The sequence below is a fragment of the Heterodontus francisci genome, chromosome 4 (assembly GCF_036365525.1).
Source record: "Heterodontus francisci isolate sHetFra1 chromosome 4, sHetFra1.hap1, whole genome shotgun sequence".
NCBI lineage: Eukaryota > Metazoa > Chordata > Chondrichthyes > Heterodontiformes > Heterodontidae > Heterodontus > Heterodontus francisci.
In genome coordinates, this window is record NC_090374.1 from 48,992,850 (window position 1) to 49,020,531 (window position 27,682).

General features: G+C 42.0%; 1 protein-coding gene and 1 non-coding gene across 2 annotated transcripts in view; both read left to right on the top strand.

Moving 5' to 3' along the window:
* LOC137369010 (KH homology domain-containing protein 4-like) overlaps window positions 1–22,599 on the top strand; it is a 67,832-nt gene extending 45,233 nt beyond the window's left edge. The window contains exons 11-14 of the mRNA XM_068029486.1: window positions 9,455–9,622; window positions 13,123–13,229; window positions 18,453–18,541; window positions 21,876–22,599. Coding sequence (XP_067885587.1) covers window positions 9,455–9,622; window positions 13,123–13,229; window positions 18,453–18,541; window positions 21,876–22,150 — 639 coding nt within the window. The 3' untranslated portion in view covers window positions 22,151–22,599. The remainder of the gene's footprint in view (window positions 1–9,454; window positions 9,623–13,122; window positions 13,230–18,452; window positions 18,542–21,875) is intronic.
* On the top strand, window positions 11,820–11,947 carry LOC137369504 (small nucleolar RNA SNORA47). The gene has a single exon (XR_010974957.1). It is a non-coding gene; the product is annotated as a small nucleolar RNA SNORA47 (small nucleolar RNA).
* Window positions 22,600–27,682: the final 5,083 nt, after the last annotated feature.

Genomic DNA, 27,682 nt, shown 5'->3' on the forward strand with positions numbered 1-27,682 from the left:
ATGATGTGACTGGAGAATTGATAACGGGGAACAGGGAAATGGCAGATAATTTAAACCAATATTTTGCATCGGTCTTCACGGTGGAGGACACTATAAACATCCCACAGGTATCAGATAAGCAAGGAGCTAATGGGCGGAAAGATCTTGTAACAGTCTCTATCATGAGAGACAAAGTATTTGACAAATACTGGGACTAAAGGCAGACAAGTAGCCATGACCTGATGGCTTACATCCAAGGGTTTTAAAGGAAGTGGCTGCAGCGATAATGGAGGCATTGGTTGAAAAAATCCAGAACTCACTGGATTCCGGGAGGGTCCCAGCGAATTGGAAAATTGCTAAAGTGACCCCCCCCCCCCCCGTTCAAGAAGGGAGGGAGACAAAAAGCGGGGAACTATAGGCCAGTCAGCCTAACATTGGTCGTTGGGAAAATGCGAGAGTCCATTATTAAGGAAGAAATAGCAAAACATTTAGAAAAGCTTAATGCAATCAAACAGAGTCAATGTGCTTTTGTGAAAGGGAAATCATGTTTGACAAATTTGCTAGAGTTCTTTGAGGATATAACAAGCAGAGTTGATAAAGGGAAACCGGTAGATGTAGTGTATTTAGATTTCCAGAAGACATTCGATAAGGTGTCGCATAAAAAATTATTGCACAAGATAGGAGCTCATGGTATTGGGGGTAATGTATTAGCATGGATTGAGGATTGGTTAACTCACAGAAGACAGAGAGTCGGGATTAATGGGTCTTTTTCAGATTGGAAAGACGTAACTAGTGGAGTGCCACAAGGATCAGTCCTAGGGCCTCAATTATTTACTAACTACTTGAATGACTTGGAGGAGGGGGCAGAGTGTAATATATCCAAATTTGCTGATGTTACAAAAATAGGTGGGAGGGCATGTTGTGATGAGGGTATAAGGAATCTGCCAGGGGATATAGATAGGTTGAGTCAGAAAAAACTTGGCAGATTAATGTAGGAAAGTGTGAGGTCATGCACTTTGGTCGGAAGAATCAAAAGGCAGACTATTATTTAAATAGAGGAAGACTTCAAAAAAGTGCAGCACAGAGGGATCTGGGTGTTCTTGTGCATGAAACACAAAGTTAGCATGCAGGTGTAGCAAGTAATTAAGAAGGCAAATGGAATTTTGGCCTTTATTGCTAGGGGGTTGGAGTTTAAAAATAGGGAAGTCTTGTTACAACTGTACAGGGTGTTGGTGAGGCACCTGGAGTACTGTGTACAGTTTTGGTCCCCGTATTTAAGAAAGGATATACTGGCACTAGAGGCAGTTCAAAAAAGATTCACTAGGTTGATTCCTGGGATGAAGGGGTTGATTTATCAAGAACAGCTAAACAGGGTTAGGCCTTTATTCATTGGAATAAATCGTATTGAAACATACAAGATTCTGAGGGGACTTGACAGGGTAGATGTTGAGATGATGTTCCCACTAGTGGGGGAATCTCGAACTAGGGCACATAGTTACAGAATAAGGGGGCACTCATTTAAAACTGAGATGTGAAGGAAATTCTTCTCTGAGGGTAGTGAATGTCTGGAATTATCCAACCCAGAGAGTTGTGGAGGCTAGATCACTGAAAGTATATGTCACAGTCACTGTACATCTAATTAAAACATTATGGGCTGAATTTCATTAGTGCACCTCACATTGCAGCGGCGTGCTTTGAAGTTGGCAGCCTGCCCGCATTGTGCGGCAGCCGCAGGGCTCCCGTGATATTATGCGCAGGGGCTCATTTAAATGGAGGGGGTGGAGCGGCTGCCCTCGATGACATAGAGGGGGCGGCTGCCGCATCCCCGGCAATGGTGTCTGGTGCCAGCCTGTGCCATTTTTAAAGGGCTTCAAGCCCTTCATGAGAGTTTTAAATATTTAAAGGTGCCGTTTTGATAAATATTTCAATAGAAGTTTAATTTAACTTTGAATCCCCTTCTCCCCACCCCCCCCCCCTTATGAGTACTCAATACATAAATTGACCTATCTCCCCAAACACTTATTGAAATTCTGAACTCTTTTCCCCCCCCCAACCCCGAACTTCAGCATCTTTGACGCTCAACCCCATCCCAACATCCCCACGACTAGTAGGAATAACCTCCCCACAGTGTCTCGCCTCAGAACTCCATACGGAGTTCCGAGGCACGCGAGTTACGGCCATTGGTCGTAAAATCAGTGAGGGATGGCTGGCCATGTCAGCTAAGTTCATTTGCATGCTTATGACACTCATTTGAATATTTTAATGAAGGCCCCGCTGCTAATATTCAGTGGGGCCTTCTTGGCGTTGTGGGTTGTAGTGGGCCACTCCCACTAGCATTTTACGGGCCTCCCCGCCAAGACCCATGGCGTCGAGGGGCTGGTAAAATCCAGTCCTATTTGTTTAACTGAATTGCTAAATATAAACATATGTTAAATAGGAGTTACTACCTCTTGCATCTATTCTCGCCTCTCTTTATAAGTAATACAGCTGTATACAGTCTATTCAGTATTTTAGGTATTTATTAGATTGTCATTTAATAATGTAAAAGAAAAATATTCAATGAGATTTGAAATGACTATTCCACCATTTTGGTTTTCTGTTCAGTAGTTTGAAGAGTTTTGATTGGATTATGTGAGGCATGTGTTAAGGCAACTCTTTTTGAAGTCTCAAGTTCCCATCATTGGAGGTGACAAGCAATTTTGTGTCATCAAAGTCACATCTCTTCTGAATGGCTTCTTGTTTTATCTTTTTCATTAGAGTTTTCAAGGGCCTACCTGGGCGGCACAGTGGCACAGTGGTTAGCACCGCAGCCTCACTGCCTGTGTGGAGTTTGCAAGTTCTCCCTGTGTCTGCGTGGGTTTTCGCCGGGTGCTCTGGTTTCCTCCCACAGCCAAAGACTTGCAGGTTGATAGGTAAATTGGCAATTATAAATTGCCCCTAGTATAGGTAGGTGGTAGGGGAATATAGGGACAGGTGGGGATGTTTGGTAGGAATATGGGATTAGTGTAGGATTAGTATAAATGGGTGGTTGATGGTCGGCACAGACTCGGGCTGTAAAGAAATAAAAATAAAAAAAATAAACCTATGATTGGGTCTAAAATGGATATTTCTCTCTTGTTTGTAAAACCACATTATGATAAATGGATGGTTTTATGAACAAGAGGGAAAAGCTTTAAACTGAGCCACTGACTAATATATGTCTGGGGCATAGACTGGAAATAAGCTTTAGTTAAAACAATAGTGCGACTGGTTCTGAAAATGATTCTATGAATGATGCACAAATGAAGGATTAAAATCTAGGATCCCTTGATATTTCAGTGTCTCGGGGTAGCATCTTATGTAGTACCAAGTCATGTGGGCCATCGAGGTCCCAGATTCAACCCTTGACTCTGCTAGGTTAGCAGCCATTTGCTTCACAGTCACTTGCATGGTAAGGGAGTAAAATACATCATCCAATGCGCTTGGTTGAAATTGCTTGAGATATTGGGCAAGAACACAGATGGGCTTGATTGTGATATCCCTGTAGTTGAATTGCCTAGAGGCACTGTGGGCTGAATTTTCCCAGTTGGGTTGCGATTCTGGTTTGGGAAGTGGCTGTACTGTGACATCAATTGCAATCTTCCTGGAGGCAGCCAGTTAAGCCGCTTCAGGGAACCCCATCCAATTGAGGTCAGCGAGTGGACCAGAGAAGTGGGAGACTACTAGGAGGGCCCACAGTGACAGGTAGGCGCTACTGGGGCAGGCAGGAGACCATGAAGGCCCCTCAAAATGGAGGCACGCTCTACAACATTGCGAAAAATTAAAAATCATGCATGGCCACAACTGTCAGACCATTGTTTGTTTTATTCGTTCCTGGTATGCGGGCGTCACTGGCTAGGCCTGCATTTATTGCCCTTGAGAAGGTGGTGGTGAGCAGTCGTCTTGAACCGCTGTAGTCCTTAGGGTGTAGGTACATGAACCTATGCTGTTAAGAAGGGAGTTCCAGGATATTGACAGTGAAGGAACGGTGATACAGGTCCAAGTCTGGATGGTGTGTGGCATGGAGGGGAACTTGCAGATGGTGGTGTTCCCATACACCTGCTGCCCTTGTCCTTCTAGGTGGTAGAGGCCGTAGGTTTGGAAGTTGCTGTTTAAGGAGTCTTGACAGTTGCTGCAGTGCATCTGATGTATGGTACTGCTGCTGCTTTGCGTCGGTGGTGGATGGGGTGCCAATCAAGCAGGCTGCTTTGTCCTGGATGGTGTTGAGCTTCCTGAGTGTTGTTGGAGCTGCACCCATCTAGGCAAGTGAGAGTATTCCATCACACTCCTGACTTGTGCCTTGTAGATGGTGGACAGGCTTTGGGGAGTCGGGAGGTGAGTTACTCGCCGCAGGATTCCTAGCACCTGACCTGCTTTTGTAGCCACGGTATTTATATGGCTACTCCAGTTCAGTTTCTGGTCAATGGTAATCCCCAGGATGATAGTGGGGGATTCAGCTATCGTAATGCCATTGAATGTCATGGGGAGATGGTTAGATTCTCTCTCGTTGGAGATAGTCATTGCCTGGCACTTGTGTGGCGTGAATGTTACTTACCACTTAGTAGCCCAAGCCTGGATATTGTCGAGGCCCTGCTGCATTTCTACATGGGTTGCTTCAGTATCTGAGAAGCCGTGAATGGTGCTGAACATTGTGCAATCATCAGCGAACATCCCCACTTCTGATCTTGTGATTGAAGGAACGTCATTGAAGAAGCAGCTGAAGATGGTTAGGCCTAGGACACGACCCTGAGGAATTCCTGCAGTGATGTACTGGAGCTGAGATGATTGACCAACAACTACAACCATCTTTTTTTGTGCTAGGTATGACTCCAGCCAGCGGAGTGTTTTCCCCCTGGTTCCCATTGACTCCAGTTTTGCTAGGGCTCCTTGAAGCCATATTCGGTCAGATGCTGCCTTGATGTCAAGGGTAGTCATCACCTCACCTCTTGAGTTCAGCTCTTTTGTCCATGTTTGAACCAAGGCTGTTATGAGGTCAGGAGCTGAGTGGCCCTGGCAGAACCCAAGCTGAGCGTCGCTGAGCAGGTTATTGCTAAGCAAGTGCCACTTGATAACACTGTCAATGACACCTTCCATCACCTTACTGATGATCAAGAGTAGACAGATGGGGGTTGGATTTGTCTTGCTTTTGTGTGCAGGACATACCTGGGCAATTTTCCACATTGCCGGGGAGATGCCAGTGTTGTAGCTGTACTGGAACAGCTTGACTTCTCTCCTGAGAAGCTGGAAAAACTTGCCAGATTAATTCTCAACGTCACCTGAAAAAAACTGCTTTAGAACAGATCCCAGTGAGCCGTCTCTCTATACCCGGATGCCAGACCAACTGACTTCCTTCCATATCTTCTCTTTTTTTCTTCAAGCAAGTATTTGGCCAAAGTATTTTTTTTTGTAACAGAGCTCTGCAGAGAGAATTTCTGTATTTTTTTCAGTGTGTGTGTGTGCACGACCGGGGTGAGTGGGGGGAATTTAAAAAGGGAATTTCATATTTCAATCTGTTAATGTTTTGCTTCATCACTGGATAAGTCTTGTTTGATAAACTGATAATTTTGTTTATTAAAGAAACCTGGTTGGTATATTTTATTCTGGGATGAAGAGTAGAATATATGATTGACTGCATCGGTAACTGGGTAAATATTTAAATATATGTTGTGACCTGTGGAGAAGTGAAACTAGAAAAGACAGTGCAATCCTCCCACCTCGGTCGTAACAATGCAAATGGTGGGAAACATTTGGAACTCAATGCAAGCTCAATTAATAACTTTAAATCTAAAATCGCTAGGGTTTTGGTAGACAAGGATATAAAACAAATGGAGCCAAGGTGGATGAATGGAGGTAAGATACAGATCAGCCATGATCTCACTGAATAGCAGAACAGGTTTGAGGGGTCAAATGGCCTGTTCCTGTGAAATGCTGCAGAGACCAACACTGCTGCTGCATATTGAATTCCATCTACTACATAGCCAATCCCTCCCATTTTATCAGTATTGTTTTGCAGCTTCCTTTGGTCTTCCAAAGAAGTAACTACTCCATAATTTGGTATCATCTACAAATTTCAACACTGCTACATCTAGACCTATATCCAAGTCATTGATATTTAGTTTGCAGAAACAGCCTCAGAACTGAACTGTGGGGCACAACTACCACTTTGAATTATTTCTTAAATTAAAAAAAATCTCTCATTCCCAGTTCATCTTTTGTTCTCTTCTCCAACCATGCACCCCCCACCCCCGCCGCCCCGACTCCTCATCTGGCTACTGTCTTATTATCCTTGCACTTTTTAAAAATTACGAAGTTCTCTATTATCAATCACCTTGAAACTTGTACTTACAATCCACGATTTGCAGTATTATCCTTGAAATAACCAGTTCATTGGTGCTGACATTGCCTGCACAATGGTACCTGGACTACAAGGGTTAGTGTAGAGGGAGCTTTACTCTGTATCTAATCCTGTGCTGTACCTGTACTGGGAGTGTTTGATGGGACAGTGTAGAAGGAGCTTTATTCTCTATTGAAGCCATGGAGTGCCTGGCAGTGATTGGGACAGTGTAGAGGGAGCTTTGGAATTCTCTTCCTCAAAAGGCGGTGGAAGCAGAGTCTGTGAATGTTCTTAAGGCAAAGGTAGATAGATTCTTGATAAGCAAGGGGTGGAAGGTTATCAGGGGTAGGTGGAAATGTGGAGTAATCAGTTCAGCCGTGAACTTATTGAATGGCGGAGAAGGCTCTAGGGGCCGAGTGGCCTACTGCTGCTCCTAATTCATATGTTTGTAAATTACAAGGAGAGGTTACACAAGCTAGGGTTATATTCTCTGAAATTTAGAAGGATGGGGGGTGATTTGATGGAAGTTTTCAAGATATTAAGGAGAACATATAGGGTGTATAGAAACTACTCTCGCTGGTTGGGGAATCTAGGATTAGGGGGCAAAGCTTAAAAATTAGAGCCAGACCTTTCGGGAGTGAAATTGGGAAACGCTTTTATACACAAAGGGTGGTAGATGTTAGAAACTCTACTCAGCAAAGGGCAATCAATGCTAGATTAATGGTTAATTTTAAGTCTGTGATCAATAGATTTTTGTTACCAAAGGTATTAAGGGATATGGGGCACAGGTGGGGATATAGAATTAAATTGCAGATCAAGCTGTGATCTCATTGAAGGTGGAACAGGCTCGCTGGGCTAAATGGCCTGCTATTTCTATGTTATGTCTGAGCTCTGTAACTTTGCTATTTGCACTATGCACATCTGATGAGGTACTATTGTGTGCCTTTGCACCTTCTTCTCCTTCTTTGGCCTCCTTGTCTCGAGAGACAATGGGTAAGCGCCTGGAGGTGATCAGTGGTTTGTGGAGCAGCACCTGGAGTGGCTATAAAGGCCAATATTAGAGTGACAGACTCTTTCACAGGTGCTGCAGAAGAAATTGTTTGTCGGGGCTGTTGCACAGTTGGCTCTCCCCTTGCGCTTCTGTCTTTTTTCCTGCCAACTGCTAAGTCTCTTCGACTCGCCACACTTTAGCCCCGCCTTTATGGCTGCCCGCCAGCTCTGGCGATCGCTGGCAACTGACTCCCACCACTTGTGATCAATGTCACAGGACTTCATGTCGCGTTTGCAGACGTCTTTAAAGCGGAGAAATGGACGGCCGGTGGGTCTGATACCAGTGGCGAGCTCGCTGTACAATGTGTCTTTGGGGATCCTGCCATCTTCCATGCGGCTCACATGGCCAAGCCATCTCAAGTGCCGCTGACTCAGTAGTGTGTATAAGCTGGGGATGTTGGCCGCCTCGAGGACTTCTGTGTTGGAGATACGGTCCTGCCACCTGATGCCAAGGATTCTCCGGAGGCAGCGAAGATGGAATGAATTGAGACGTCGCTCTTGGCTGTCATACATTGTCCAGGCCTCGCTGCCATAGAGTAAGGTACTGAGGACACAGGCTTGATACACTCGGACTTTTGTGTTCCGTGTCAGTGCGCCATTTTCCCACACTCTTGGCCAGTCTGGACATAGCAGTGGAAGCCTTTCCCATGCGCTTGTTGATTTCTGCATCGAGAGACAGGTTACTGGTGATAGTTGAGCCTAGGTAGGTGAACTCTTGAACCACTTCCAGAGCTTGGTCGCCGATATTGATGGATGGAGCATTTCTGACGTCCTGTCCCATGATGTTCGTTTTCTTGAGGCTGATGGTTAGGCCAAATTCGTTGCAGGCAGCCGCAAACCTGTCGATGAGACTCTGCAGGCACTCTTCAGTGTGAGATGTTAAAGCAGCATCGTCAGCAAAGAGGAGTTCCCTGATGATGACTTTCCGTACTTTGGTCTTCGCTCTTAGACGAGCAAGGTTGAACAACCTGCACCCTGATCTTGTGTGGAGGAAAGTTCCTTCTTCTGAAGACTTGAACGCATGTGAGAGCAGCAGGGAGAAGAAAATCCGAAACAGTGTGGGTGCGAGAACACAGGTTACCAAAGGTATTAAGGGATATGGGGCACAGGTGGGGATATAGAATTAAATTGCAGATCAAGCTGTATCTCATTGAAGGTGGAACAGGCTCACTCAGCTAAATGGCCTGCTGCTGTGTTTCTATGTTATGTCTGAGCTCTGTAACTTTGCTATTTGCACTATGCACATCTGATGAGGTACTATTGTGTGCCTTTGCACCAAAGTTATGTTTATAGTTAATCCTCTTTTTTCATTAATTTATTGTGTTGTTTGTACTGCATTTTCATTGTCATTTCAATTTTTATACTGCCAACTTCCAGAATAAAACTTGATGTGTCACTGTTGCAATCATGGAGATAGATAACTAACTGTTGGGCAGAATTATTTTCAGAAGTAGAATCTAGTGAGAGATTTCCCACTCATTCAAAGTAAAATTTTGCGCTTACAGATTTTCAAATTTGATCTTGGGATGTGGGCATTGTTGGTTGGACTGTACTTATTGACTATTTGTAGTTGCTCTCAGAATTTGATGGGCATTGGCCTTTGAAATGCAAGCAATTTCTTTTCAACTGAGTGGCTTGCTAAGGCATTATTCCTAGGGCATTAAAAGTTATCCATGTAGTGTGGGACTGGCGTCACATGTAGGCCAGACCAGATAAGATAGTAGGTTCCCTTTCATGAACCATTTGGGAGTTTACAAGAGAACAACTTTAGTATTTTTTTCTGGTGTCAATCCATAAATTACCAGATTTCTGTTTCCCAGTTGCCATGGTGGGATCAGAGCTCAAGTCTTCTGGGTTGTTCAATATCCTAATCACTGCATTATGAATATCAGTAGTATATCTGGATCTACATAGGTAGCTTTATTCCATATTATTCCAGGGAAGAATTCATACGACAGCAAGCCTTGGTGTTTGTCAACTTTTGGAGGTACATTGCTTGAGCAAATTTTTATTTTCAAAACCACTCCATCAGTCTGTTATTGTAGTATTAAGTATTTTATTGGTTGTTCATAGGTCCAACCTGTAAACTCCACCCCCATGCCAGTGTCTATGTCCAGCTCAGAGTATGAATTCCAGGCCACAGGTACTAGTAACCCAATGCCACCTCCTTCTCAGCCACAAAAGAGACGTTTTACTGAAGAAAGAGCAGCAAATACACCAGAAGGACTCCTTGGATATCGGGTAGGTATACTCATAATGTGTGTGTTTGGAAAAAGCCACTGATATACTACATCAAATAATTAATTGCATTTAGGATCTGGTAGGTGATGTTCAAAATGGAGAGAGCATACTGACTGACATGATGGTCAATGCATGATACAACTGGACGATCCCCTTTTATTGGAGGTGGTAAGAACAGCCATCACATGGCACACATAGCAAAGAAAATACTGTTTGTAGTAATTGATGAAACTACTACACTACTAAGATATCAAAAGAATCCCCAAGGCTAATAAAACAGTTTAATTGCATACTTTTAAAAAAAAAATTACATAATGGTTGAATTTTGGCAAACAAATGATGCTTGCTGCATATTGTGCAACTTTAGTAATGGTTGTCTGACTGTGCTAGGGTAAATGGCATGGTGATTTTAAGTTTATAGAATTATGCACCAAATAAATATATTATTTCATTAAACAATAAATGTAATGGTTCCATTTTGTGTTTTGTACTCATTTGTTATCTCTAAATTTGACTATTCCAGTGCACTCCTGGTTAAGCACTGCTTCAATTTTAAAATTTTAATCTTTGTTTTGAAATCCAGTTCAAATATTTATTCTCTATGTCAATGACTTGGATGAGGGGACCGAGTGCAATATATCCATATTTACTGCTAATATAGAATTAGGAGGGAAAGTGAGGTAGAGGCAAAAAGGCTGCAAAGGGATATAGACCGGTTAGATGAGTGGGCAAGAACATGGCAGGTGGAATATAATGTGGAGAAGTGTGAAGTTATTTACTTTGGTGGGAAAAATAGAAAAGCAAAAATTTTTTTTAAATGTTGAGACACTGAGAAATGTTGGTATTCAGAGGGACCTGATTTCTTGCACATATAAAGAAGTCTTACTACAGTTGTATAGGACCTTGTTGAAACCACATCTGCAGTGCTGTGTACAGCTTTGGTTTCCGTACCCAAGGAAGGATGGACTTGCTTCAGAGGGAGTGCAACAAAGGTTCACTCGACTGATTACTGGGATGAAAGGATTGTCCTACGCGGAGAGATTGAGTAGAATAGGCCTATATTGCATGGAGTTTAGAAGACTGAGAGGTGATCACATTGAAACATAAAATTCTTAAGGGAGCTTGACAGGGTAGATGCTGGGAGGATGTTTCTTCTGGCTGGTGAGTCTAGAACTAGGGGTCATTCTCAGAATAAGGTGTCAACTGTTTAAAGCTGAAATGAAAAATTTCTTCACTCAGGGTTGTAAAATCTTTGGAATTCTCTACCCCTGATAGTTGTGGATGCTCAGTCCTTGAGTAATTTAAGATAGAGAGCAATAGATTTTTGAATACCAAGGAAATCAAGGGATGCGGGGATAATACAGGAAGCTGTAGAAAATCATCAATGAGCTTAGTGAATGGCAGAGTTGACTCGAAAGCCAGAATGGACTACTCCTGTTCCTGATCTTGTGTTATCTGTCCATGGCCTGTCCCTCCCTATCTCTGTAATCTCCTCCAGCGCTACAGTCTTTGAAAATATCTGTGCTGCTTCAATTCTGGCCTCTTGTTTTAATTGTTTCACCATTGTTGACTGTGCCTTTAGCTGTCAAGGCCCTAAACTTCTCTACCTGTTTATTCCTTTAACACACTCCTTAATACCTACCTTTTTGACCAAGCATTTGCCCATTGCCTTGATGTTCCCTTATGTGGCTAAGTGTCAGATTTTGTTAATGCTGCTGTGAAGCACCTTGGGATGTTTTACTATGTTAAAGGCATTGTATAAATAAGTGTTAAGTAATTGTGGTTAGGAGCTGCTGTCTTAAACTTCAGATGTTTTAAAAAAAAAATCATATTTCCTCAGAGCACAGTAGGGACAGATCAGGTCTCTTCCTCCATCTGAGAAAGCATTTTTGTAGTTTGAGTTCAGTAGTCAACCCACCAAATATTGAGAGGTATTAACACCAATGAATATCAAAACTATTAACTTTCTCCAAATCTTATTTTTAAATTAAACAAACTAGTATTGCATTAGACCTATTCAAAAACATACATTTTCAGTTCTCGGTCATCATGTAAGCAAGAAATATTTTGAGATCTTATCTGCAGAAAATTTTTATAATGTACTGGTTTTTGCTGGTGCCTATTTTGGCAAAAGATTTTTTTGTACATGATTTTAACATGCAATGCAAATCTGATTCATCTGCATTTGTAAATGCACTGGAGGATTGAGAAGGTGAGGTAGCTTTATAACTGTGCTGCACTTACTGGTAGAAACCTCCCATATTAAAATGCAGCAGCAGTGTGTTCTACTGAGCTATAGCACATCATTGTTGCAGCAGACATACACTTTAGTAAGAACATTAAGCGCGGATCAGTAAAAGTCAGTCATCCCATCAAACCCAATCTTTTCAAAGATCATGCACTAATACTTTTGTATGCCAATGCATCTATTTAATTTGAGGAAAGGTGTTCATCACAAGTAAACTGAGCGAATATTGGAATTAACTACCTGGTCTTCATTCTTCATTATTCACTATTTTCTTCATCTGCATGAAATTTGCATGGTTTTAGCAATTTACGAGTCACTATTTCACAGGGCATTCAGTAATTCCGTATCTGTTCTTTATAATTTTTTGTGTTCCTAATTAAATACTTAAGCAGCTCATACATTTTAAAATGAACTGACATAGCATTAACTACTTTAGGTGAAAATCTGTTCTACATATCCACCACTGTGGGGGGAACAAAATTGCTTATTTTATCTTGCTTGCTTATTATACTCTCATTCTTCAGTTCTGTGCTCTAAATCCAAGTTGAATAACCTGCTTGCATCGGCCTTATCCATTTCTCACAAGATCTTAAAAAATTAGAATCATCTTCAAATGTGTCAAACCCTCTTTTCTAGTTAGGGGCTGAAAACTGCTCACCAAATTTCAAAGTGACCTTACCACTGAGTTGTGAAAGGTTAGATTAATTTATTTCAATTTGCTTCAGAGATTATTCTGAATGTAAACAGCAGTGCTATGATACACCGGTGCTCTTTAAGGAAAATATTTTATGTAAATTGCTTTTCAGTCGTATCAGTTGAAGGATTAGTATGTTGCAATGGATTGATTTAAAATTCAGATATAAGTTTATGGTTGGATTATTACGAATCAAAGCTAACTTTAATAGCACTCATTACAATCTTAAATTGAGGTTCTGTATTAAGGTATTGCTTAGTTGACAGGGAAGAAAATGCAGCTTTGCACCAGTTGAGATGTATTTTTAATTGATAAATGAAAAACTGCTTGTTTGAATTTTAAAAGTATGCCATTAGCTGTTTTGCTTGCTAATTCACTTTTAGTGAACAATGACTATTTAAAGCCAATACTAGACGTCCATGCTGATTCCCTTTTAAGATCCTGTTTCAGTAAGAAAAACTAATTTAATATTGGTGTACGTTAGTCATAATCGAATTTGTTTTATGCTTTGTATGCAATCACGCCTGTTGATTTCTGTGGCCTTTTTTCTACTCATAGCACGGACCATTTCACTTGACTAATCTAGGTACTAGGAGCAGTCAGGATATAGGATCTGGGATGAAGATAGCTGCTGATTCTGTCCTCTTTGGAAGGGGAAGAGAAAGGTAGGTAGTTTTCTGTATAAATAACAAGGTGCCATTTGTTTGTGAAACTTTAACTTGACTTATAAAGGGTCATTTTTCCTGGCCATGAAGTTCAGGAATAGGGGCAAGATCCAGTGAACCAAATTTAACATTGCCCAGAGACCTCCACTGCTGATTTGCAGGTGTATACCAGAAAAGGCCTTTAACATCACCTCACTTGCCTGCCCCCTCAAATGGCATTAGACCCTTCTGTGAAGTGGGCTTGTGTTGGGGTTGCACAAGGCTCAGGAGAATTAGTCCTGGTCCTCTGAGCCTGACATGCAATTTTTGTGGGCTACTCCTAGGACAGAGAAACTTACCCTATATTCTTTGAATCATATAAATTTGGTTGACTCCACAGTGAGCAAGACAACTTTGAAAATTGCAGTCTCAGCTAGTTGAACACTAACGGTCTTATTTCAGAAGCTGTTCTTGTACCGTTGTCAGAAATGACCATCTCTCCGGCTTAGCTGAAGTTTTTAGCTCCCATGTTATGTTTCAGTATCATAGCATCACTAATGTTACAGTACGTCTGTAGCTTTACTTCTGGAATATTAAGCCAACGGTAAAAATCAGTTTTAAATGTAAAAATGTTAACATACATTTATTTTCTCCCATTCTGACCACCACCTTCTCAAGGGCAATTAGGGATGGCCTGGCCAGCGTCGCCCACATCCCATGAATGAATAAAAAAAAAATTCTTGTGTATTTTAACTTTGACTTTTAAGTTCATAAAGTTGTACGTAACCAGATGCAGTTCAATCGTCTGCTGCAGCTTGGAAGTGCAAGTAGGTTTGAAAAGACTGTTTTCAGATATATAAATATTGACGTGGTATCATAGACATGGTCAGGCTAATGCTTGCACAAAATGAGTAGAAAAGCTTCTTGGTTTAGAGTTCCATCATTACTAATTTATCTAGAGCACAAAAGGGCTAAACAAAATGGATATAAAGAATTATCATTGACTTTAATAAGTTTTCCTTTGAAAAATATCTTGCTTAAACCTAATTGACGAGTAAAAATGCAGCTGAAGCTAATACATCCTTAATTCATGACTAAGTCTCTTATCAATTCAAACTGTTTATCTACCTGACCAACTCACTCCTCCCATTGCTGACCTGATGGGTTCTGCCAATGGATCATCTCTTACCACCCCTCTGTGCCTTCCCTCCAGAATGCCCATTCAGTTGTGAACAAGACCCTTGCCGTCCATAAACTTATTTTGAATAATTGCATCAGCATTGTGGCCTTAACAGAAACCTGGCTGAGGGGTCATGCGAATTAGGAGCAGGAGTAGGCCACTCGGTCCTTCGAGCCTACTCCACCATTCAATAAGTTCATGAATGAACTGATTACTCCACATTTCCACCTACCCCCGATAACCTTCTACCGCATTGCTTATCAAGAATCTATCTACCTCTGCTGCCACTGCCTTTTGAGGAAGAGAATTCCAAAGACTCAAGACCCTCCGAGAAAAGATTTCTCCTCATCTCTGTCTTAAATGGGAGACCCCTTATTTTTAAACAGTGACCCTTAGTTCTAGGTTCTCCCACAAGGGGAAACATCCTTTCCACATCCACCCTGTCAAGACCCCTTAGGATCTTGTATGTTTCAATCAAGTCGCCTCTTACTCTTCTAAATTCCAGCAGGCACAAACCTAGCCTGTCCAATCTTTCCTCGTAAGACAGCCCGCCCATTCCAGGTATTAGTCTAGTAAACCTTCTCTGTACTGCCTACAACGCATTTACATCCTTCCTTACATAAGGCTAGTACTGTACACAGTACTCCAGATGTGGTCTCCCCAATGCCCTGTATAACTGAAGCATAACCTCCCTACTTTTGTATTCAATTCCCCCCATGATAAACGGTAACATTCTATTAGCTTTCCTAATTAGGTGCATATTCACCTTTTGTGATTCATGCACTAGGACACCCAGATCCCTCTGCATCTTAGAGCTCTGCAATCTCTCACCATTTAGATAGTATGCTTTTTTATTATTCCTGCCAAAGTGGACAATTTCCCACTTTCCCACATTATACTCCATTTGCCAGGTCTTTGCCCACTCACTTAACCTATCTATATCCCTTTGTAGCTCCCTTATGTCCTCTTCACAAGTTACTTCCTTACCTATATTTGTGTCATCAGCAAACTTAGCAACCATACCTTTGGTCCCTTCACTTATATAAATTGTAAAAAGTTGAGGCCCCAGCACAGATCCCCGTGGCACACCACTTGCCAACCAGAAAATGACCCATTTATGCCCACTTTGTCTCCTGTTAGCTAGCCAATTGTCTATCTATGCCATTATGTTACCCCCTACACCATGAGCTTTTATTTTCTGCAATAACCTTATCAAATAAATGCCTTCTGGAAATTTATGTACAGTAGATCCACCAGTTCCCATTTATCCACAAGCACATGTAACTCCCTCAAAGAACTCAAATAAATTGGTTAAACATGATTCCCCTTTCACAAATCCATGTTGACTCTGCCTGATTACCTTGAAATGACACCTTGCCACTTAATGAAGCCTCCCCACCTGGCTACATCTTTCATCACTTGCCATGCCAAGACCCTGGCGGTGTGGTGCTTATCACCAGATCACACCTTGTCCTGAACCCCGTTCTCCTCTGGCAAGTTCTCCTTCTTCAAGAATCTCACCTGTTCCACCCCCTCACATCTCTTTCAAAATCCTAATTCTTTACTGTTCTCCCAAGTTTGATAATTTTAGCGCCAAGATATCTTCGAGTGATTTCTCAGCCTTGGTGATTTCAATCTCATGTGGCACAGTGGTTAGCACCGCAACCTCACAGCTCCAGCAACCCGGGTTCGGTTCTGGGTACTGCCTGTGTGGAGTTTTCAACTTCTCCCTGTGACCGCGTGGGTTTCCTCCCACTGTCAAAGACTTGCAGGTTGATAGGTAAATTGGCCATTGTAAATTGCCCCTAGTGTAGGTAGGTGGTAGGGAATATGGGATTAATGTAGAATTAGTATAAATGGGTGGTTGTTGGTCGGCACAGACGCGGTGGGCCGAAGGGCCTGTTTCAGTGCTGTATCTCTATGACTCTAATCTCCATCTCAACTCATCATGCACTCTCTCTCCATGTAAATTCTCCAGCTCATATTCATTGCTACCCTCTTGACCGTACTATTTCATGTCTTACTAGTCCCATCATATCGATTACAAATAAGGCCATCTCTGATCACTTCCTTGTATCAGTCTCCATGCTGCCCATGTCTTAACTCACACCAAGTCTCGTTCCCCTATCACCCCTGCAGTCATTGACCTACATTGGCTCCCGGTCAAGCAACAACTTGATTTTAAAATTATCATCCTTGTTTTCAAATCCCTCTATGGCCTTGCCTCTCTCATCTCTGTAATCTCCTTCAGCCCCACAACCCTAAAGATATATGTGCTTCTCTAATTCTGGCCTCTTGTGCATCCTTGATTTTAATTGCTCTACCATTGGTGGCTGCGTCTTCTGTTGCCTAGGCCCCATGCTTTGGAATACCCTCACTGCACCTCTCCACTTCACTTTTCCCTCCTTTCAATTGTTGTAGCCATAGTCCCAAACAACCATGGGTATCTCTCTAATGGAGAGAGAGATGGTTGGTAATACTTGAGGGGCTCGGCAAGGAGGCAGGCCTGTATTAAGTACCACAGCCACTACGGGGATTGAATCTGTGCTGTTGGCATCTTTCTGCATCACACTCTAGCTGTCCAGCCAACTGAGCTAACCGCCCCCTTTCCCTTTAAAACACTCCTTAAAACAGGGTTGTCCAAGATACGGCCCACAGATGTAAACTGTTCCTGGGGCATTCCTCATCCATGCCAGGGGTGTGTGACTGGCGATGAGAAATTTCCCATTGTTGTCTTCTTGCAGACCAGCCTTTTTAAAAACATCGCAAGTCAGTTTCGCAGCTGATAGTTGCTGACAGAGTTTTCAGAGTTTTTTTAAAGGCCCGCCAAAAAATCCCGAATCTGTCTGAAGTTGGGGAATAGCTTTTCCTGCTGTCAGCAACTGTCATAGAAATGGAGAGAGAGAAAGTAAGAAATTTTAATGCCTTTATCTTTCCAAAGTTGTCTCACCGGCCCCCCACTGAAAGGTTGGACAACCCTGCCTTAAAATCTACCTCTTGTGACTCGGTGTCATACTTTGTTTTATAATGCTCCTGTTTGGGACATTTCGTTATGTTAAAGGTGCTATATAAATAAGTTGTTACATTTCTCAAATGCAAGCATTTCTTGATCAATTCCAGTATATTTTCATAACACATAGAAAAACATACTTCTCCCTTCAGTTTCCCAAATAAAATTTAATATGGCAGAAATAATGTGTTTTAATGAACCCTGTAAACCACTAAGCATTTCTAATTCTCTACCTTCTTCCACTGTTTTCTTTGTTTTACCACTTCACTTCTTCCCCAGTTCATTCTTCTGGTGGTGGGTACTTAGCAAATAACATCATCATTAGTTTTCCTCAGCCTCAGACAGATTTGGCTTCAGCTTGCGCCACCAAAAATGTCACAGTCACCACTCCAAACTTTGATTTTTCTTAACATTATCAAGAATTCATATTTGTACTTGTGATTTTGAAAATCCATGAAACATTTTCTCTGTTTGAAAATATTTATACAGAATAAAGTAAACTGTCACAACTTTATTTATTCTTTGCCAGTAGTCTTAGTATAAGAACTTCCCGCAAATCCATTGAAATAGATTTATTTTCATGTGCATGGCATACTAATATTTAAAAGATGCCACCGATGTATTGTATTTTATATGCAGAGAATACATCTGTCTTTGTTTGATATTGTATAACACTCTAGATGCAACAGTAAAAATGGTTGTGTGCCAATTAAAAATTTTGGACATGTTTTAAATATTTCTTGAAAGTTCTAAAGATCCTGATATTTAGGTAGTGACTGTAGTTAATTTTCATGATATTATAGTGCATGCTTTATCACTAGTTCTATTTTTGTACAAGTTTTCCTTCAGAATGTGCGAAGTTAAGTTAATATACAATTATCTTATTTTTGCACAAAATTTGAAATGCTAATGAAATACAATATATGATGGTTTTACAATGAACATTCACCTGCATTAATAGAAAAATTGTAAGCTTGTAACAATTGATACTGCGCATTGTCTATTGTGATCAAAATATTTGAGAGTCAGATTATTCATTCTTTGTACCTTGCAGGCAGCTGATGCCCCTGTTGTCCAGCCATGGAGATCATTCTGAAATGTCAAAAACCTCAATGCATATGTTGCATTCTTTAAACATGCAAGGTGAGGACCCTCCATACTTAAACTAAAAAGCCCTTTGTTCTACTAAATCAGGGTCACACTTGATAATCTAGATCCTAATCTTTTCAGGATTATGCAAGATAAATGTTCCAAATATATTGAACAACTTTTACCTTTCTAATTTTCTCCTTTTGTCCCTTTTCTTGTGAAGGGAGTAACTTGTGCTAAAGTACAATACCTTGTGTATCCAAGTGACTTCTCCAACTGTAAGCTTAGATAGTAATTGGCAGGCTAATTGATTGAATTGTCACCACATGATAAATGGGAAGAGTACTGGATTTTTGTCTCTCTTTGCCAACCCTTGTCCTTCATCCAGTGATGCTGAGGCCACCTGTACATTGTTGTCCTAGCTGAGATCAGCAACCACGTCTGGAACTTTACTTGCTGAGCAATGAATGGGTGATATTTTAACTTTGCATGATTAGAAATGTTCAGATTGCTGTTCAGCCAGAGCGTATAGTGAGAGCTTCCCAGAACAAGTAGTACAGGCAAGGTACAAAAGCAAAACTGACACTAGTTTTCCTATAGTATTTCCCTGTACGTACAGCAGACTGTTAAAAAAAGGGATGGAGGGTGCTTTCTGTACAAAGTACTCCCTTCATTGGTATATGTAGGAAATTATCTTTTGTTCGTGTGTTTTCCCTTCTTTGTGCCCCTGTAGTAGTGTCCCCACACCTAACTGGATCTGTTCTAATAATCCATGATATATGCATTGGGTTCTGTTTATATGGGAGTTGGAGCTTCAGACTGGCTCACTGGACTAATATTCAGAGCGTTCGCCAGAGCTGGCGGGCAGCCATAAAGACGGGGCTAAAATGTGGCGAGTCGAAGAGACTTAGTAGTTGGCAGGAAAAAAGACAGAGGCGCAAGGGGAGAGCCAACTGTGCAACAGCCCCGACAAACAAATTTCTCTGCAGCACCTGTGGAAAAGCCTGTCACTCTAGACTCTAAATTGGCCTTTATAGCCACTCCAGGCGCGTATCCATTGTCTCTCGAGATAAGGAGGCCCAAAAGAAAAAAGAAGTTACCTTCGGATTAGCTTCTAGATCTGCCCAGTCTTCCACTAAGTATTTGGAGCCAGTCAGGGATGTCAGAGCTCCTTTCATTATTATTGGAGTATCTCCAATACCAAACAGACGTAAAATGACAGGTCTCCGTGGAAAAGTAAACGACTGCATTTGGTGAGATTACAAAAGAAAATAATTAGGAGCAGGAGTAGGCCATATACAGCCCCTTGAGCCTGCTCCACCATTTAATAAGATCATGACTGATCCTTGATCTCATCTCCACTTTCTTGTCCGATCTTCATATGCTTTGATTTCCTTTTCCAAAAATCTATCTCAGCTTTGAATAATCTCAATGACTCAGCATCCACAACCCCCCGGTAGGGAATTCCAAAGATTCACAATGCTGTAAGGGAGAAATGAAGAAATTGCTAAACCCTTATTCTAAAACTATGCCAAGTTCTAGACTCTCCAAGGGGAAACAGCCTCTCAATCTTGTATGGCAAGTACTCTTAGCTTTCCTTTACTAATGAAGTCTCTAAGCTGCAACTAGTTTATTGAGTTTTTAACTAGCATTTTTGATTTTCTCACTTGATAGTGATGGTGTAAATAGTTAATGGGATTGCACATTGTTTTCTTGAGGCCAAAACTTCAGCTGGAGGAGGAACTTACAATCTGTTCAGAAGTAAACTACTGGCTGCACTTTCAGCTGAGTATCTGAAGAGCCCTGTTTTATTTTTACAAGTTATAAAGAAAAACTTTCTTCAAATTGAGATATTTCAGAAAGGTGATAGTCATCAATTTGCCTCATTTAAATTTCTAACATGGCATGCAAATGTCTGAAAATAAGCGGGTTAATAAAACATTGATTTACAACTCTGATACTTCTACAAAAAGTAGTAGATTTAGGGAACAGTAGAAGAGAATATGAAAACCAAGTACGTTAACTTTTGAACCATATAATGGAACTGAGATTTGAGTTTGAAATAGATGACAAGCACATTTATTTTGCCAATTCTAATAAAGTATACTGAACTAAAATAGTTCAGAGAATCATCATTCCCATCAGATCTGATAAACACCGAGTTGGGAACCCAGAAGTTTAAGTTCAGATTCTAGTTTCTGTAAATTGAGAGAATCTGACAAAGTTCTCCATTTTAGCATGGAGAAAGACTGTCTGTACAAGCATATCTTCATTAGATTATCACCTTTCCCTAGTTGAAGGAGGAATGTATATGCATTTTTAGTGGGTATAAAATATATATAAACCTGGAACTGGTTGTCAGAGGAGAAACATATGCCTTGACTTCTCTTCCTACAAACTTATTAATAGACCTGCACAGTTGACTGTGTACAAAGAAACAACTGGCAATGTTTTCAGCTGAATTTCTGAAAACCTGTTATTAAAAGTTTTAAAGGAAAAGTTTCTAATATCTGCCACTATCTGCTAAACTTCTTACTATTATCAGTGAGGACAGGCAGTCATAGTTTGTAGACATTTACCAGTGTCATATTGGACTAACTGCGAGCAGTGCCCCAGCACATTTACAGATAGTCTTTTATCTCTTTGCCATCCTGTTCACTGCTTCTCCGGAGGAACTGAAATTCAATATTTGGTGTGACCAAGCATGTACTGTGGCCTTTGATCAAATAAAGTATCTGCAATCAAGCTGATTGTTTATAAACAGAGTGAACCTATTTCCTTCAATATGTGAGATTTATCTAGTTATCTTAATAGTATTGGTGGAGGTAGCTACAATTTTACACTTTGTATAGAGCTAGTAAGCCGTAAAATTACTATTTCTTTGGAGAGAAAAAGTGAAATGTATGTCTAATTTGCTAATCTTTATTTTGCTGTGTTGTCAGTCTGGTGCAGGTTTTACATTAATGCAATCTAACATATCCACTTGCTGCAATCTTGTTTATGCCATTTGTGAAACCTAACAGTATAGGACTAGTAATAAGCATAACTATTAAGTTACTGTAAAGTTATTTGTGCTACAATTTAAGCATTGTTAATATGTAGCAATTGATCTGAATTAATTTAATTTTCCCTTTCTTTTGTGTCTTGTGTTCTCTTACATGTTTCTGATGGGACATCACCTGCTGCTGTCAACTTGACATGGTTTTATGACATCTTCATTTGTGTACTGTACTATGATCTATTTTAACGTATTAATTGTCTGTAAACTTTTTAAACATTAACAATGTGTTCTCTTTCCCACAAACTAAATTTTCTTTTTTTATATTGAATATTTCTTGGCTTTCTGGGTGTATATGGTGTTCGGGGATTCTTTTATTTTAAAATGTAGGTCATATCTCCTCTCCAAGCCATAAGCGACACAAGACTAGTGATAGCCTAGGTGCCCTGGCCCAGTATGGGGAGGATTCTTCAGATGAGGAGGAAGACCGGCATAAGCGAGGTGGGAGATACCGAGCTTCTGGAAACACGTCACGCAATATGTATCATCCCTACTTTCAGCATTCTATCCAGCACCAACATCATCATCATCATCCTCACCACCACCAGCAACATGGGTTACCAAGGCCCCAAAATTCTATGCCCTTCTGGATGGCACCCAACTAATATTGCGAATGTTGTAAATGTATTTTTGTCAATGTTCTCTTCACCATGTGCAGCTAAACTACAATTGTACAAATGAGCCTGTGTGTGCTAGGTGCAGTACTATTACCCAATATGCCAGGACTCCTGGAATTTACTTTAATGGACCATCATAATCAAATGGCTGACAGCAACATTGGAAGATGGACTTCTCCGCAAGGTGCAGAAACGTGTGAAGAACCATCCTTATTGGCATTTTTACAGGAATACATCCGCTGCAGTAATGTGAAGAGTTAAGTCAAATTTACCTTCAACATACAACTTTCTGAATTAAGGACATAGTGAAAACCCCAGCTTTTTCCCACTGGTACTCTGCAGAAGCATGATTCATGCGCCAATCTTTTATGTTGTAATTGGCAAGAATTTAGTGTATTAAATGCAGCTGTAAAATAAACATATAAGTGTATATTAAACTTGGAATTATTTTGTAAAGTATTGGAAACCAACTTTCTCAAATTTGTTTTTCTAGCATTGTACTAAGTGCGTCAGCAAACAAATTGGAGAATTAATTATTCTGATGCAGGGCTATGGTGATTGGTCCAGCAATTCAGTTCACTGCTTCCTTACCACTGGACACAATTAAAAATTACAAACTGACCAACATAATATCGCTTGGAATTAACCCTTTTTAAAATTCCTTTTGTGGTCTGATTGCTGAAAGGGCAGCAGTAGCTTTAACAACATTTTAGAACTTCAGCTCGTTATGGGGAGGTAGTGGCATAGTCACTAGACTAGAAATCCAGAACCCAGACTAATACTTTGACAGGGATTCGAATCCCACCGTGGCAGAAGGTGAAATTTGAATTAAAAAGCTAGTCTAATGGTGACCATGAACCATTGTCGATTGTTGTAAAAACCCATCTGGTTCACTAATATCCTTAAGGGAAGGAAATCTGGGCTACATGTGCCTCCAGACCACAGCAATGTGGTTGACTCTCATAAAAAAAAAATGGCCTCGCAAGCCACTCAGTTCAAGGGCAATTAGGGACAGGCAATAAATGCTGGTCTTGCCAGCGACGAATAAAAACTCCATTGCTATCATGTTGAAGTGAGAATACCCCCAAGAAAAGTTACCTCTTAGCTCCCCACTGCTCATTTTGGAGCTGGGAATATTTTAACTAAATGAGTACTCTAGATGCAACTGGATTATTTGAACATGCACAAACATGAAGGGACCTTTTCAGAGGTGCTGTATCTGAAATGGCCTAGCATGCCACGCAGTTATATCAAACTACTACAAAGTCTAAGCGAAGGAATGAAACTGGACGGACCAACCGGCACCAACCTCGGCACCAGAAACAACAACGGCAAACCCAGCCCTGTCGATCCTGCAAAATCCTTCTTACCAAAATTGGGAGAGCTGTCCCACAGACTAGTTAAGCAACAGCCTGACAGTCGTATGGAATCATACCTAGCAGGCACGTCCCTGTCCCACTGGCAGGACAGACCCACCAGAGGTGGCAGCACAGTGGTATACAGTCAGGAGGGAGTCCACAACATTGATTCTGGACCCCATTAAGTCTCATGGCATCAGATCAAACATGGGCAAGGAAACCTACTGCACGCCTGCAGTTCCCCTCGGCTGATGAATCAGTGCTTCTCCATATTGAACACCAATTGGAAGAAGCATGGAGGGTGGTAAGGGCACAAAATATGCTCTGGGTGGGAGAGTTCAATGACCCCCACCAAGAGTAGCTCGGTAGCACCACTACTGGCCGAGTCCTAAAGGACATAGCTGCTACACTGGGTCTGTAGAAGCTAGTGAGGCAACCAATAAGAGAGAAGAACCTACTTGACCGCGTCCTCACAAATCTACCTGTCGCAGATGCATCTGCCCATGACAGTATTGGTAAGAGTGACCACCGCACAGTCCTAGTGGAGACGAAGTCCCGTCTGAGGGTACTGTGATGCTAGGCCCCACCTGCCAAGAATGAGGCACATTAATTATGTCATGAACATTGATTTTAAACTCTTTGCTGGAGCGAGGAAATGACTTGTTAAATCAGCCATGGCTGGAAAAGACATTTGCATATTAAGAGACAGTGCTCAGAAGGACAAAGGACCATTTCCTGACACATTAAACCCACAATGGACCTTGATCACCAGGTATTGTGTGTAAGAGAAGCACTCCAGAGACTGCTAAGGTGATAAAATCCAGGACTGGTTAGACCAGCTGGTCACATGACAAACTGGCCACAGAGTTTGAACTTTTTCTCACAAACCTCTGAATCCACTGAAGACATGCGAACTCACCACCACCCAGACAAGTTGGGTGAGTGGGCAAATGTATGGCAGATGCAGTATAACGTGGATAAATGTGAGGTTATCCACTTTGGTTGTAAAAACAGAAAGGCAGATTATCTGAATGGTGATAGATTGGGAAAGATGCAACGAGACCTGGGTGTCCTTGTACACCAGTCGCTGAAAGCAAGCATTCAAGTAGGCAAATGGTATGTTGCGCTTCATTGTGAGGATTTGAGTACAGGAGCAAGGATGTCTTACTGCAGTTATACAGGGACTTGGTGAGACCACATCTGGAGTATTATGTGCAGTTTTGGTCTCCTTATCTGAGGAAGGAGGGAGTGCAAGGAAGATTTACTAGGCTGATTCCTGGGATGGCAGGATTGACATATGAGGAGAGATTGGGTCGACTAGGCCTGTTTTCACTAGAGTTTAGAAGAATGAGAGGGGATCTCATTGAAACCTATAAAATTCTTAACAGGACCAGACAGGCTAGATGCAGGGAGGATGTTCCTGATGGCTGGGTAGTCCAGAACCAGGGGTTGCAGTGTCAGGATACAGGGTATGCCATTTAGAACCAAGGTGAGAAATTTCTTCACTCAGAGGGTGGTTAACCTGTGCAATTCTCTACCGCAGAAGGCAGTGGAGGCCAAGTCATTAAATATATTCAAGAAGGAGATAGATATATTTCTTAATGCCAAAGGGATCAAGGGATAAGGGGAGAAAGCGGGAACAGGGTACTGAATTAGACGATAAGCTATGATCTTTTTTTGAATGGCGGAGCAGGGACGAATGGCCTGCTCTTATTTTCTATGAACAAGGTTTAAGAAGAATACTGGGCCCCAACGAAAAGCAAGATCCACCTACAATCAAGCACTCTACAGTGAGCTCGAAGAATGGTAACAAAAACTCTTCAGATATTGCCTCAAACTTGTCCACTTCATTTTTCTTCTGCTCTTTTCTGTCTCTATTTGCATGTGTGTCTCGCATATGCATGCTAGCGTGGGCGTGCTGTGTATCCGTAGGCATTTAAGTTCAAGTTTAATAAATTTCAACTTTTCTTCTTTAAACCGAAGAAAACCTGTTTGTGCTCGTTTCTTTGCCTTATAATTGGAAAGCTATGAACAAGGATTCACCAAGGGGCAGCTAAAAACAGTGTTTTAAAAATTAAACCCTGTTACAGTAAGACCAGGTCAAGGCTGAGAGAGACCCCTAGACACCTTCCTCATCGGATCGTAATAGTACCCACTATAGTGTTATGTGGCACGACCACCATGCTAAATGGGGTGGATTTTGAACAGATCCAGCAACTCAAAACTGGGCATCCTTGAGGTGCTATGGGCCAGCAGGAGCAGAATTGTATTCAACCACAATCTGTAACCTAATGGTCTGGCATATCCCCCACCCTACCATTACCATCAAGCTGGGGGACCAACCCTGATTCAATGAAGAGTGCAGGAGGGCATGCCCAAAAATGAGGTGTCAGTCCGGTGAAGCTACAACACAGGACTAATTGCATGCCAAACAGCAGAAGCAGCATGCAATAGACAGGGCTAAGCGATCCCACAACTGAAACATCACAGATGCCAGTCTTCACCCAAACCAATTCACTCCACGTGATATCGAGAAACGGCTGAAGGCACTGGATACTGCAAAGGCTATGGGCCCTGACAACATTCTGGCAATAGTATTGAAGACTTGTGCTCCAGCACTAGCCGCACCCCAAGCCAAGCTGTTCCAGTACAGCTACAACACTGGCACTTACCCAGCAATGTGGAAAATTGCCAATGTATGTCCTGTGCACAAAAAGCAGGACAAATCCAACCCGCCCAATTACCACCATATCAGTATACTCATAATCATCAGCAAAGTGATGGAAGGCGTTGTCAACAGTGGTATCAAACGACACTTGCTCCGCAATAACCTGCTCACTGACCCTTAGTTTGGGTTCCACCAGGGCCACTCAGCTCCTGACCTCATTACAACCTTGGTCAAAACAAGGACAAATGAGCCATAGGTGAGGTGAGAGTGCCTGCCCTTGACATAAAGGCAGTATTTGACCGAGTATGGCATCAAGGAGCCCTAGTAAAACTGGAGTTAATGGGAAACAGTGGGAAAACACTCCGCTGGTTGGAGTCACACCTAATACAAAGGAAGATGGTTGTGTTGTTGGATGTCAATCAGCACAGTCCCAAGACATCACTGCTGGAGTTCCTCAGGGTAGTGTCCCAGGCCCAACCATCTTCAGCCGCTTCATCAATGACCTTCCCTCCATCATAAGGTCAGAAGTGGGGATGTGCGCTGATGAGTGCACAATGTTCAGCACCATTTGCAATTCCTCAGATACTGAAGCAGCCCATATCCATATGCAGCAAGACCCGGACAACATCCAGTCTTGGGCTGATAGGTGACAAATAACATTTGCACCACACAAGTGCCAGGCAATGACCATATCAAACAAAAAAGAATCTAACCATCTCCCCTTGACGTTCAATGGCATTACCATCGCTGAATCCCCTGCAATCAACATCTTTGGCGGGGTGGGGGGCTGGTTACCACTGACCAGAAACTGAACTGGATCAGCCACATAAATGCTGTGGCTACAACAGCAGGTCAGAGGCTGGGATTCTGTGGCGAGTAACTCACCTTCTGACTCCCCAATGCCTCTCCACAAGGCACAAGTCAGGAGTGTGATGGAATAATCTCCACTTGCCTGCAGGAGTGCATCTCCAACAACGCTCAGGAAGCTCAACACCATCCAGGGCAAAGCAGCCCACTTGATTGGCCTCCCATCCATTTCCTTCAACATTCACTGCCTCTACCAGAGATGCACAGTTGCAGCAGTGTGTACCATCTACAAGATGCACTGCAGCAACTCACCAAGGCTCCTTCGACAACATAGAACATAACAGCGCAGTACAGGCCCTTCGGCCCTCGATGTTGCGCCGACCTGTGAAACCATCTGACCTAAACTATTCCATTTTCATCCATATGTCTATCCAATGACCACTTAAATGCCCTTAAAGTTGGCGAGTCTACTACTGTTGCAGGCAGGGCGTTCCACGCCCCTACTACTCTCTGAGTAAAGAAACTACCTCTAACATCTGTCCTATATCTATCACCCCTCAACTTAAAGCTATGTCCCCTCGTGTTTGCCATCACCATCCGAGGAAAGACTCTCACTATCCACCCTATCTAACCCTCTGATTATCTTATATGTCTCTATTAAGTCACCTCTCCTCCTCTCTAACGAAA